The sequence below is a fragment of the Notamacropus eugenii genome, chromosome 5, assembly GCF_028372415.1.
Source record: "Notamacropus eugenii isolate mMacEug1 chromosome 5, mMacEug1.pri_v2, whole genome shotgun sequence".
NCBI classification, from domain to species: domain Eukaryota; kingdom Metazoa; phylum Chordata; class Mammalia; order Diprotodontia; family Macropodidae; genus Notamacropus; species Notamacropus eugenii.
Window position 1 is genome coordinate 125,592,403 of NC_092876.1, and position 14,781 is coordinate 125,607,183.

The 14,781-nt window shown below is 39.3% G+C and overlaps 1 protein-coding gene across 3 annotated transcripts in view; it reads right to left on the reverse strand.

Annotated features, from left to right (window-relative positions):
- Positions 1 to 7,839: 7,839 nt before the first annotated feature.
- AAMDC (adipogenesis associated Mth938 domain containing) overlaps positions 7,840 to 14,781 on the reverse strand; it is a 54,021-nt gene continuing 47,079 nt past the window's right edge. For all 3 annotated transcript variants that reach the window (XM_072610759.1, XM_072610757.1, XM_072610758.1), the window contains exons 3-4: positions 9,627 to 9,722; positions 7,840 to 8,030 (exon numbers count right to left, since the gene is read on the reverse strand). In XM_072610759.1, coding sequence (XP_072466860.1) covers positions 7,890 to 8,030; positions 9,627 to 9,722 — 237 coding nt within the window. In that variant the 3' untranslated portion in view covers positions 7,840 to 7,889. The remainder of the gene's footprint in view (positions 8,031 to 9,626; positions 9,723 to 14,781) is intronic.

Consider the following 14,781-nt stretch of genomic DNA (forward strand, 5'->3'; position numbering starts at 1 on the left):
TATGTCATAACCTTTACCCATGATATTGTCCCTTTTCTACAATATTTTTCCATTTTAGAGGGAGGACTGTGAACCAATTTTTGGTTACTCTTATTTGAATTTAATCTGGTATTTTTAAGTGGTTAAAGGAGTCTAGTAATTCATCAAGCATATCCTTAGTGAATTTTCTCTTAACCTCATCCCAATATGAATATTCTACAATCAGTTCTGTGTCTAAGGTGGCACCCAGGATCTGGAGTCAGGAGGACCTGAATTCAAATCTAGTCTCAGGTACTTTCTAGCTGTGTGACCCTGGACAAATCACTTAACCCTGTTGGCCTTGGCTTCTCATCTGTAAAATGAGCTGGAGAAGGAAATGGCCAACCACTCCAGTGTCCTTGCTTAGAAAATCTCAACTGAGGTCACTGAAGAGTCAGACAGGACTGAAAAATGACTCAGTAATAACGAAAAGGATTTCTTCCTTTTTCCTTCAAGACATTTTATAATACCTAAGCTGCACGAACAGGATTTACTCCAAACGTCAGTAATTTCTTTTGAATGTTAACATTCATAAAATGCCAGTATTCTCTAAGGATCCATTCATATTTTTACAACATTGATTCAAAATGCTTATATTTAGCCAATTACCAAATGATAATTTCACTAAATGACCAAAAATGTTGCCAAACTCCCAGATTATAGATATTTAACAGTATGCAAATCAGCAGCAATAACAGCAATATCAAGAATCAGCGATCACTTATCAGCAAGGCAAATATGAAAATAAAAACTACAAAACGGGATTCAATTTGTACATCAACAAGAAGTTATATAATAGTTAGCATTCAGTTTGGCACCACCAAATAGTAAACATTAATATGCAGTTGTAACCTATCAGGGCAGTAGATTCGGTACAATGGAAGTTAGATATATAGAAAAAGGGATTAGGGGTAGGGAAGCCACTAAAAAATAAATTAGAAAACAACCAAATCCAAAACATATCTAAAATGAAAAATAATCCATCTGATAACTTTTAGTGACATAGAAAAGAAAATATCACAAAAGGAAATAAAAGTTATTTCAAAAATTTCATAACAAAATTGAGAGAAATAGAAAAAGTTTATCAAATTTAAAATTAAATCGAAGAGAAAATTCAGTAATCAATAATCTTTCTCAAGAGTAGCAACTATTGCACTAAATTCAACTTCAAACTATAAAAAAAGAATTACCATAAAAATGTTTTAAAAATTCAGAGAAAAATAAAAATTATAGTAAAACAAATGTAGCAAAAAAAAATCACAAGAGAAACAAAAATTTAAATTAAAATACCATTTCTCAAAACACTAAATTTAAAAATATGTGTACATATATATATATAATACCAGAAATAATTCCCATCTGTAATGAACAGGTTTTCTGTGAGGCAAAGTTTGGCTGTATGAGGCAGCTGGTGGTATAGTGCACAGAGTGCTGGACCTGGAGTCAGGAAACCTGAGTTCAAATTCAGCCTCAGGTACTTAGTAGCTATGTGATTTTGGGTAAGTCATTTAACCCTGTTTGCCTCAGTTTCCTTAACTGTAAAACAGGGTTAATAATACCACCTACTTTTCAGAGTTGCTGTGAGGATCAAATGATCCTGTTTAAAAATAAAGTGCTTAGCACCGTGCCTCGTATATAGTAAGTATTACATAAATGCTTATTCCCTTCCTTGTATCAGAGAAACCAATTTTTTTTAAGGCACTTGCTCTTTAGCTTCTCTTCCTCCTGGACAGAAGGAGGGGCAGGGTACATTCCCTCTGGACGCCCTAGTTCTGCATGACTTTCCTGCTGTACTACACACGCTTTTATGTCAAAGGATGAAGTTTTTCCCTACGGCACTCCTGTTTCAAGCTACATTTGACTCTAATTACACTGACTTCTTTTAGCTTAGGGGTAAAATGATTTCAGTTCACATAAGTCATCTATCTCTGCTATTAAAGAGGTAATAAAATAATCAATACTATGACCTTTTCATGATTAAGTTGTCCTTCTTACTCCTCCCACTCCTCAAGCTAGGAACCCCTAATGCTGGTCAAAGGTCAAATCCTTGTGTGTGTGTGTGTGTGTGTGTGTGTGTGTGTGTGTGTGTGTGTGTGTGTGTAAATCAACCTAATCCTCCATTGTACTTTTCCTGCATGCAATTAATATATAGACATGCATCATAAAACTATTACGATTGATCATAATTTTATGTCAAGGGTAGGATGCTTTTATAGGCATGAATTAAATCAAATTATAAACATACTCAAATAATAGACACTCTGGGTAAATGCCTGCTATCTGAAGTCAGCAGTAGAGGCAAAGGGTAATTGAAACACTTTACCAGTTATCTCAGTCTCCTGGATCTCTCAGCCAGAGATTTTTCTGGGCAGAGATGGTCTTATTCCCCAATCAAAATAATTGTGATCTGCCTATCTGAATTGCTTGGTTTCTCCTCTTCTTCCATCAGTTTTCCTCCATCCATCTCTGTCCAAAACTAAAAGCAAAAACACCTTTTTACTTCATTCAGTTCATATTTAAAAGCCCCAGCATGGAGGACACTCACTTGGGCTCAGAGCTCATGATACCCTCAGTTTCTCCTTGGTAGGAAGAAAATATTGCCCAGGATTACAATTCCAGGATTTACAGTTAGGCTCTGGACAATGAGTCTACCTCAGAGTCCTGTTACAAATGTACATTTGCATTTTGCAAATTTCTATTTTCTTTTGCAAATGTTAGAGAGGCAAGGTAGTGTTTGGACTTGGCCAGGACTGGGTGTGAGCTCCATGGGATGACCTTGGGCAAATCATTTAACTCTTATGAACCTAAATTTTTTCACCTGTGAAATGAGGATAATAAATTACCTACTTGTATGAATGTGAATCATGGAATGAATGACAAGACATATGGTGGATGTAAATAGGCTATAGCACATTATTAACAATTACTTGTTTGAAAGTGGCACAAGAGACATCCTTAAGGACACCTATAACCAAGAAGGTGAACTGGTCATAAAACTAGAATGAGATAGGACAGCAGGATCGCTTTAGTTCTAAGTACAAGGACACATGAGACTTTTAAAAAAAAGAATTGGGGGAGACATGGAGGATGTTTAGTTAATTTCCCCATTATCCCCTGGAGGATTCACAGAAAGATAGGAAGAAAAGTTGCGGAGGAGTTGCAGTTGGCATAAATGGAGACTGTGTTATTTCATGATTCACATTCATACGCTGATGCTGTGTGTATACATATATTTCCTTTAAATATATGTATAACTTATATTTGAGATATACATGAGACATATAGATACATATGTGTATGCATATATCTATATCTTTGAAATTGGTTTTAGAGAGATAGCTTTTGCAGCTGGGATCACTGATAGCTTTTCCACTCCCCAAATGCAATCCAGACTTACTTTCTCCATGTATTTAATTCTGGATCCAGCTAACTGTCCATTTGCTATGCCTGTATGGGAAATATATAAACTAATTCAATTCCCAGAATTGCAGAGGTAGACAGGAACTAAGAGGCCATCTAGTACAACTTATATCTAGTGGTATATTGGTAAATGTTTAACATCAGAATCTCGGGGTGAGGGTGGGAGAAAATGTATACACAACACACCTTTAAGGTTCACTCACATTATTATTTTCTTCATCGCTTTAAAAAATTCAAGTAATCAATAAAAGAATAAATTAAGCCCTAATGTACAACATGTTTATTTCTGAGGTATAAATGCTCGCTGAAAATATAACAATTCAAGTGCTGGTTTCAGCACATCCCTACCTATGTCTTAATAAGAATCCTCCCTACATCCAATCAAATAAACAAACTTTTATCAAGCACTTACTATGTGCTAATCTCTGGGGATACAAATACAAGCAAAAAGAAATAGTTAGCCCCCAAAGAGCTTACATCCTAATAAAGTAAGACATCACATAAAAGGAAATCAGGAAAAGGAAAGGAGAAGGTACCTGGGAGAAGGCAGAACAGAGAAAAAAGTTCAGAGTGAGGAGTGGATCCCAGAGAGGAATGGAGTGAACATGACTGGCCAGTCAAAATTCCTCAAAATGAAGGTTATGGGTGGAACTGACCAGTCAGAGGAAGGAGCCATGGGGAGGAATGATCTTCTAGGTGAGAAGTTTGCTGGGTCATGATAGAGAGAGAAGCCTGGAGAGTCATAAATGGAACCCAGAAAAGAATGAAGGAGTAACTGTTATCTGACATATGGTCTTTGCTCGAAGACATCCTTTAAGGGGATACCAACCCTATCATTACCTTCAGTGAGGGGAGTTCCATTTTTGGAAAGCTCTCACTGTTAGGAAATTTTTCCTTATGTTTATTCCAATTTTTCCTCTTTGGGTCTTTTCTCGTTGCTTCTAGTTTTGCCCTCGGATACCAAGAACAAATCCAATCCCCTTTCCACATATTTAAAGTCACCTCTCCTACTTGCCCTAATTTTGCTCTTCTCCATGTTGAACATTCCAAGTTGAACAACATGTATTTTAATCCACTTTGATTTTCCAGTGTGGAGGGTCAAAATGATTACCACAGAATTAGATGGAGACAGCCCAGAGCCCTATAATAGCAGTGTGGTAGAAACTACTGGTCCCAATTCCTGTCCAGCTCTTGCAGTTCTCAATACGAGAATAAAACTTTGCAGAGATGCATCCTGGCAACGGATTCTGCAGCCCTTGTCTTCCCAGTAGCCAGTTACTCAAAATGGGGGTGGGGGGGAGTTAATTTTCTGATTACTGAAATCCCTGGCATTTCCAAATTGTTCAGCATCAGATATGGATACGGTTTTATCAGTGGCAGCAACATTAAAGCAATGTCAACAAATAGTTACTAAATGCTATATGCTGGGCAAAATGTGTATATATATACTATATACACGTATGGATATAGGTATATATAGGCGTACACATACATATTATCTATATATATCTATGCGAATATGAGAATGAATGAAAGACCGAATCTCTCCCTTCTTCCCTAGGCTGGAAGGGCAGGCTAACAGGCCTCATCTCATTACTTATTGGCATGGGAGCTTTGACTTACTCTGTTTCTGATCTGGGCTGGTTTGCCTCTTTAGTCAATATAGTGGTTCACCACTCCCAAGAGGAAGGCTCACCATTTTAATGCTGAACATATTTCAGACATTCAGTTGGCAAAACCTCCTGAATCTCCTAACTCCTGAGCTCAAGAGTTTCCAGCCTAAGCCTCCCTTGTGGGTGGGATTATAAGCTTTCACTTCCTTGCCTGGCACATTTAATAGGGGAGCCAAAATGTAAATAGCTACACAGGACATATATATGTTTATGTATACATATATATGTATATGGAAAGTAATCTCAAAAGGGAAGGGACTAGCAGCTGGAAGGATTGGGCAAGGCTTCTAACAGAAAGTAGGATCTGAGCTGAGTCTTCAAGAAAGGTAGGGAAACTAAAAAGGGCAGGGCATTGGGTGTCCCAGAGAACAGTCTAGGCAGAGGCATACAGGAATGTAATAGGAATAGCAAGTGGTCAGTGTAGGTCAGTATAGCTGGATTTTAGAGTTCATAGAAGGGAGTAAACTGTGAGAAGACTGAAAAGGTAGGAAGAGGCCAGAATGTAATCTGATCTTGGCAGTGATGCACAATCTCTTGAGCTCAGTGAGCAGGAAGGTGACATAGGCAAGCCTGGGCTTTAAGAAAATCATCTTGTCAGCAGAACAGAAGATGGATTGGTGTGGAGAGAGACCTGAGACAGGGGCACTAATTAGAAGGCTGCTGCAGTAGCCCAATAAGTGAGAAGGACACGAAGTAGGGTGGTGACTGGGAGGAGAGAGAAGGTGATGCAAAGATGTTGTGAGGGTAAAATGACAAGATTTGGCAGCTGATTGGATTTGTGGGGTGAGAGGAGCGGAATGAGGATGACAAAGTTCTGGGCCCAGGGGGCTGGGAAGATAGCGGTATCCACAGTAGTAATAGGTAGGTTTGGGGGAGAAGAGGCTGAGTTCTGGGGAGTCTGAGATATTTATGGGGAATCCAGTTTGACATGTCTAATAGGCAGTTGGTAATGGCTCACTTCAGCTCAGGTGAGATGCTAGGACTAGATGTATAGATCTTGGAATCATCTGCATAAAGAGGGTAAATGAAGCCACGGGACCTTAGTGTAACTACCCAATGAAATAGTATAAAATGAAGACAGACAGGAAGGAGCTTCTGAGGACACTTACTGTCAGGGTGTATGACATGGATGAAGAAGCAGCAGTTAAGAATAATTGGATAGGAGAACCAGCAGGGAGCAATGCCACAAAAACCTATAGATAAGAAAGTATCCGGGAGGAGGAGGTGATCAATAGTGTTAAATGCTACAGAGGTCTGAGTAAAGGCCATTCGATTTGGCAATTTAAGAGATCACTGATAACTCTGAAGGGGCAGCTTCTGGAAGCCATATTACTGAGATGAATCCAGTTTGGGAAATATACAGTATGTTAATTTGCTTGGACTATAGAGAATGTGAGGAGTGATATGAAGGTTGGAAAAGTAGCTTTAAAGTCAGATTAAGTAAGCTATCTCCTAGGCAACGAGGATCCACTACAAGTCTCTGAGTGAGAGTCAGGCCTAGACATTAGGAAGATTTTGGCAGGTATGGGAAAGATGAACTGGAATGGGGAGAGAATATAGGTAAAGTGATAATTTGAGGGACTGTTCTTATAGTTCTGGCAAAAGGTGACATGGTCCTGAACTGGCAATGTGGAGAGGAAGACTTGAATGGGGTGAGAGGGTGAAGATGAGGAAAGACATTTTTATTATTGGTGATGGATAAGATTAGGCAAGTTGGGAGGAGATGCTGATTTAGGGGAAAATGGTAAGTTCAGTCTTGGAAGGTCAAGCTTGAGATCTCAACAGGATAACAAGTGGGAGATGTAAGGCTGTTTAGTCCACATAAACACCCTTCAACATAGACATAGTCCACATAAACACCCTTCAACATAGCCCCTGAGAGTGTTGCTGGACTGTGGGACAGGGTAATAACTGAAGGGAATGGTAATGTGAATAACAATATGACCCTTAAGTTGTTAAGGAAGTACTGTCCTATATAGTAGACTGTCTTTAATAAAGCAGGTGTTAATTCATTAATTAATAATTTTATTAGAATGGAAAAATTTCCAATCAAAAATGTTTGTTGAAGGATAAGAGCCTAGGACAAAACTTCGGAGGATGCTAGGCATGGTATGTAGGAGGACCATCATGGTTAGACAGATAGGAAAAAGCAGTCATATGGTGATTATAGGAAGAGAGACTGTTTAAGAGTCAGAAGTGTCAAATGGTACAGAAAAGCCAAAGAGGTCAAAAATTGATAAAAAAGATCATCAAACTTTGCTACTAATGTCCTATGGTGAAATTTCACCTCTGGCCCTCATCCTACATGCCCTTCCTTAGCCCAGGTTAGACTTGCTGAGACCTCTTCATTTCCCAACCAGCTGCACCCCTTTGGACTTCTCCTTTGTGTCCCAGAAACCTCACCATCCTGCAAGATCCCATCAGCCCTGGTACTCGGCCCTGCTTTTGCCCCTTCCCTTCCTCGTGTCCAGGCTAGCCACCTCCGCATGGCCCCCCATGCTCTCCTTGAGACTTCTCCATTGTGTCTCTTCACCATATACTTTCCCTTCCTAACCCCTTTTCCTTTTGTGTGCTCTCTTCCCTCATCAGACTATAAGCTCCTTGTGGGCGAGGAATATCTTTTTCGTATTTGTATCTGCAGCATTTAGTACAGGGCTTGGCACACAGCTGGTGCTTCATAAATGTTTAATGATGGACTGGGGTGAAAGGAGAGGGCATCAGCAAGAAGTCACCTTCATGAATCACTGTTTTATTTTTCTCTAAACTTGGAAGGTGCCATTAGCAGGTAGAGTGGAAGACACCTCCCACTTTGACTCCCTTAGCAGCCAGGGCATTGTATTCTTTCACAGCCTGTTCTGTCTGGAGGACCACCACATTTATCCCTTGACTCTTGAGGTAGTCTACAGTGGATGCTGGCACCTGGGAAAGAGATAAACACATAATAAAGCTCGAGTTGAAAGACCCAGCTGCTGTTGTTAATGGTTCCTTTCTTATTGCCATTAAGAAACCTAAGGGCACTAGTGAAACAACACTGATGAGGTAACATATCATTCAGGAGAACATCACTTATCTAGCAACTCTGACTATTTGGAATACAGCTAACAACCCAGAAGGATGCATAAAGGGTATCTGAACAGCTAAAAACGATGTCATGAAGTCTACGCATCAGAACTCTCTTCATAAGAGGCCCCTGCCCCAGTCTATACGTTTATTCTTATCTTAAAATGAATTCTAATCTCAGTTAATCTGAATTTTTACTCTTAGTTTCCAGCTGTACACTGCCATCAGAAGCAGTAATTTGGAGAGACAGCATCAGGCCACACAACAACACCCAGAGACCAACAAAAAGTGACAGGTGATAGCACGCCAGGGAGGGAAGGGCCAGAAAATGTATGGGCCCCTGAGTGCGATGGTCGTCTCAGCCCTGAGAGCAGTAATGGATTGTCAAGTTGGAAAGAGACTGATGTTAACAGTGGTGATACCAAATCATCAGGAAGGGCTTGGGTTTTATTCAGTTTACTATATTTAATAAGACAGGAAACTGTCAGCCATAAGAAAATCTTCCCTTTAGTGCTTCTATACGTCTGTGCCTTCACTGGAGGGGCCAGTTCCCCCACAGGTGTGTATCACAAACCTTAAACATTTTTGCAGAGAGTCAAACTAAAAACTTGGTACTTAAAGCAGCCAAACTTCAGTTTTCTAGAAATTTTGCTTGTGTGAGAAAATAAACTCAGATGTTGTATTTGGATCTCATTCAGCCAATGTATAAAAGAATGAATCACAATTGAGAGGTTTTTTTTGTCTTTTGCCTGTGGCTTGCACTGGATGAATCACTAGATATATTTACGGCATGAAAGATGAACAGCACAGCATAACAAAAAGAGCACTGACATGTAAAAGGCTGGTTGTCAATCAGAAACTTCCCAGCCATATGACTGTGGACAAGTCACTTCACTTCTCTAAGCCTCCATTTTCTCATGAGTAAAATGGGGATGAAAACACTTCCCAACTACACTTTTAGTGAGAAAAAAAAGTGCTATGGGAATGGAGGCCATTTCCTATTGTTGGACAACTGGGATAATAGTTGCCCTTGTGTACCTTTCAATAGTGTTCTGAAGATGATTTAAAAAGAGAAGCTGGGCGTAACTTCTTCACAGATGTGAGTTTTCTCCCCTCCTTCCTCCATCCTTCCTAGCTATGCCTTTCTCGGGAAGGTTTCAAGTGCAGCCTTGCAAGTACCTGTACAAAAAGCACCATGAATGTGCTTCGAGCAAGTAATGACAAATATGGTTGTTTAGAAATACAAAGACTAGACCCAGAGATAGAGCAGTACATTGCGAGGGAGAGGACACAGGCGCCAGGCCTCTCTCCAACACCTTGCACACCTAAAGCAGGTCCTGTATCAGTTCAGGGCCATTAAGATAGAGTTCACAAATTCCACAGTAACAGAAAATGGGAAAAAGTAGGGTCCACGAGATCGCTGCCATGAGGCATGTGGCTATGTTCAATACACACCTTCAATGCTTCACTCATTCCACGGCCAATTACAAGGGTTTGGACTCCCTTCTTGGCTACTTCTTCCACATCGGCAGGCTGCACACCTGGGGAATGCTGGATATGGAAACAAAAAGTTTACTATGTGCCCAGGACACTGGTCTCTTTATCCTTCCTTTGCAAATGGGAGTTCTGGTGGCATGTTATAAGAATCTCCTTGTCTAAAGGACTTCAAAAGCAGATCAGTTTTCACCTGAGAGGGACAACATAGCTCTTCTGCCCAAAGATAAGCAGATGAGGAAGATAACTTCTTAAAGTATCTTCCTACCTTGTAATCCTATGAAGTACTTGTCTTCCCTTATATCACGTACATTACATTTTGTCTTCAGAGATCTTTTTTTTTAACTGGTAGGGAATTTTAAATTATGGTAAGAATCATGGTAAAATTTACACTTAAGGAAAAATATTTCAAATACTCAGAGGCTGATGGACTCTGCCAGGGAAAGGAAATGTAATAGAATCTGACTGCACTGTGGGATAAATTGTATTAAATTTCATAGTTGTAAGGGATCTTAAAGAACCCTTACCTGATATACGGAAGTGGTCTTTCAGCTTCTTCCAGGAAATGAAAAATGATGAAAAACCCACTTCTTCATTAGGAAACCGATGCTATGTTTGGACAATTCTAAATGCTATAAAGTTCTTTTACCTCCCTGAGCTAAATACTGCCTCCCTTCACCTTCTATGCATTCTTCCAAATTTTCTGGAGTTATACACAACAAATCTAAATCCTCTAGGTCTCAGTTGACATTTAAAAATTTTATTTTTACTCATTTAACATTGTTAACTACTCCATCGTCTAGGCTCCTCTCTTTTTCCTGAGCTTTTGTGATACATCTCCTTTGGTTCTTCTCATTTCTCTCTGCTTCTTCTCAAGCTTCTTACTGGCTCATCCTCCATATCCTGCTTCCTTCTACGTGGGTGTGTCTTCAGGTTCTGTCATGGTCTTATTTTTTTCTCTGTACGTAGTGTCTTGGAGATTTCCTAAGATCCTATGAACTTAATAGTATACTCTATGTAGATAACTCCAAAATCTATGTATGCCCCAATATTTCTCCCAAGCTCTGACCAGACTGCTAACTGCCAAATGGACATCTCCACCTGGATAGCCCATAGTTAATCTCAAACTCATGTCTAAAACAGAATTCTTTATCGATCGCCACTAAATCCTCTTTGCCTTCAAACTTCCTATTTCTGTTGAGGGACCACCAATGTTTTAGTAAGGTTTACAACCCTAGAGCCATCCCCAACTCTTCTCTCACATTCTGCCATAAACCAATGGAGGTTAATAACTCCTCAATATCTTTCATCTTCCTCTCCATGTCTTTACTCACATAGCCATCCCTCCTCACTTCCCCTTTTCAAATTTTTCTTTTTAAAGCACTGGTAGCTCCTTTTTGCCCTTGGAATAATGTACAAACATTTGTATTTGGCATTTAGAACTCATTCAAAATCTTATTGTAATCTATCTTCACAGGCTTATTTCACATTCTGTCTCTTCACAATCCATGCTAGCCAACCTGACCTTCTTGCTGGTCCTGTAGACAACCTTCTCTCTCTGGCCACATGTCTCTATAATGACTCTTTTACTCACTTCTGCCTACTGGAACCTCTGGCTCTTTAAAAACAAAACAAAATTACTTTTATCTTACTCCTACCACTCCTCCCTATTGGAAAGGAGAAAGGAAAATAAAACCCTTGTAACACATATGCACATACAAGCAAAACTATGTAAAAAAAATTTGTCTCATCCTGTACCCTGGGTCCTTTACCTCTCTGTCAGGAGATGGGCTGTGGTCTTTACTAGTGGTTGGTCATGGCATTCAGCAGTGTTCTTAAGTCTTAAAAATGCTATTGGTATGGTATTGTTTCCTTAATCCTGCTCATTTCCTTCCTCATCAGCTCCTATAAGATACTGCAGGGTTCTGTGAAACAATCCCCTTCATCACTTTTAACAGCACTATTCCATTCATGTATAACAAATTGTGGTATGATGCAGTTTATGTCCTCGGTCATTCCCCAAGTGACAGGTACCCCCTTCGGTCCCCCACAGAGCTACTATAAATATCTGGTACATATGGGCCTTTTGCTCTTCCCAAGGATCAGCTCCAAGTTCTCAATTTCTTATGCCCTCTGCTCTTAGAGTCTCCTTTGTCTTGCTTCGCATGTATTTTCTACGTACTTGCTTGTGTGCATGTTGCTTGATTCTTCCATACTTCCTAGTAGCACAGAAGCCTCTTGAGGAAAGGGATTATTTTTGTTTCTCAAATGCCTAACACAGTTCTTGGCACATAGTAAGTGCTTAACAAGTGCTTAAACTGAAATGAAGTTAAATTAGAAACATTCATGTAATAAGGTGCTCAAAATAATTAATAACCAAAAATGCAAATTAAAACAATGTTGAGATTTCACAACCTTGTCCGTATTAAACTGGCAAAGAAAAAAGGCACTAATTCATTGTTGGTGGAGTTGTGACTTGTTCCAATCATTATGGAATTGTGCAAAAAGGGATGAAACTGTATACCAATACTCAGCCATCTCACTAGAGTGTTTAAATTTCAAAGAAGTTGTTGATGAGAAGAAAATATCTGCCTATGTGAAAATACAGTAACACAATTTGTAATGGAAAATTCTCCCCTCCCCCCAGAAAAAAACAAAAACAAAAAAAAGATAAAAATTATGTGTCCATGGATTTGGGGGTATCTAAACAAATTGTAGTATGAATGTAATGGAAGATCACTTTGACATGAAAAACAATAAACTGGATTAATTCAAAGAAATATGGGAAGATTTGTCTGAAGTGATACAGAGCGTACAAAGATCTACAGAAATGTAAAATATTAATATTATAAAAATCAGAAATCTCAAAAGCATCATATTTTCCATCAATTCTAATGTTTGTTTTGTGGGGTTTTTTTGGTTTGTTTTTATGGGAAAAAGCAGGAATAGGTGGAAATGGTAATTCTGTAAAATATTTTCCCCTAAGGACCAAAACCACTGTCACAGATCACTGAACATACAGCATGTCATTCAGTCAGTTCCTCAACAATCATTTAGTAAGTGCCTGCTATATGCCCAGAACGTGTGAGGTGCTTGGGATACAAAGACACAAATGCAATAGTTCCTGTCCTCAAGGACTATACATTCTTTTGGAGAAATAACATATACACATACAAATAAATATAAAATGTCTGCTAAATAAATATAAGGTAGTTTGGGGCTTGGGGAGGCACTAGAAAGAGGCTGGAGAGACCAGTGTTTGCAGAGGGAGTGTGTGCTGCAGATGACTTTTAAGGGAATCTAGAATTCCAAGAGGCACGTGAGGACGCATTCCACGTACAGGGGACATCCACTCTAAAATATCTAGCAGGAAGCTGGTGATATGGGACTAGAAGTGAGGACAGAGACTAGAACCAGACATATAGACTTATAGTCATTTACATAAAGACCACTGAGTCAAAGAAAGTTGGTAACATCACTTCGAGGGCCTAGAGAGAAATGAGAAGATGGCCCAGGACTAAACCTTGAAGGATGCCCACAGTATAAGGGGCCGTACACGATAAGCTGACAAAAGAGACTCAGGAGTCAGCAGGCAGATGGAAGGAGAACAAGAAGGAGTGGTGTCACAACAATGCCAAGAGGACAGGGTGAAAAGTGTCAAATGCTATAAGACAGATAAAGGAGGATGAGCAATGAGAAAAGGGCACGAAAGTTGGCAATTCAGAGCCCACTGGTAACTTTAGAGAGGTCAGTTTCAGCTGAATAGCAAGGCTGGACGCCATATTACAAAGAGTTGAGAAGGGCATGATAAGAGAGGAGAGGAGATAATGAGCACAGATAGTTTTCCAGGAGTTTGGGGGCTAATGGGAAAGGAAATATAGTACAATAGGTTAAGAGGATGGCAGTGTCAAAAGATCGATTTTTTGGAATGAGGAAGATCTAAACTGTTTGTAGGGAGCAGAGGAGGGACAAGTAGACAGTGAGGGAAAGAAGAGGGGATGATAACAGGAGTGCTGGATTTGGAGCTAGGACAACCTGGGTTCAAATCCTGCCTCTAACACTTGCTAGTTGTGTGACCACAGGCAAGTCATCCACTACCTCTTAGCCTCAGTATCTTTTCCTGCAAAATGGATATAACAAAATCTGCAGTTGTAAGGATTAAATATAAGCACTTTGCAAACCTGTAACAAATGTTTTATAAATAAATACCCATTATTGTTAATAAAAAGAAATGGGTTGGTTATTTAGGGAGGCTATAAAGAGCCCATCTTTGAAGATCTTTACAAAACAGCATATACCATCTGACACAGGTGACTTAAGCATTCACCTACAGAAGGGTAATCCACAGAACCACAATCTAGATCCTGGTCCATTAAAATGGAGTCTCAGAAGCAGATAGGTGGTTCAGTGGATGGAGAGCTGGGCCTAGAGTCAAGAAGATCTCAGTTCAAAATCTGGCCTTAGATACCTACTAGCTATATGATCCTGGGCAAGTCACTTAAACTCTATTTGCCTTAATACATTGGAGAAGGAAACGGCAAACCACTCCAGTATCATTGCCAAGAAACCATCATAAAGGAACACGATGAATTGGACATGACTGAACAACAAACAGGCTAAATGCAGGCTACTTGAAACAGGGTTGTAGTTTGCCTGATACTTTTGTTTTTACAAGAATTTAATTCTCCCTAACAAGTCCTAATGAACCCAAAGAATAGGCAAAAACAACAACAAACCAAAACCCCCAAACTCCACAAGCTACCATATAAAGCAACATAAAAAGTGGTTAAAAATGGTTGTTTATGGAACTGTATCCCTGTTATTCACCAGATGCTAAAAGAAATAAGGGCTATGTATATTAATTTTACTAAAGGTTAACCCAAAATTATCCATTCTATTTACTCAGTTTTGCCATTGGATATTAATTTTTTATGTAGTTGGAGCGTAAAAATGGCTTGTTGGCAGGGTGATTCATCATATGTTCTTTTAGTTCTCTTAACAAAACTACATCCCTTTTCACAGAATTCTTTGTACATTTCTTTATATTCATACTTGTCATTCTTATGACCTGACAGAATTTTTTTTTTGAGGCAGAGTTAAGTGACTTACCCAGGGT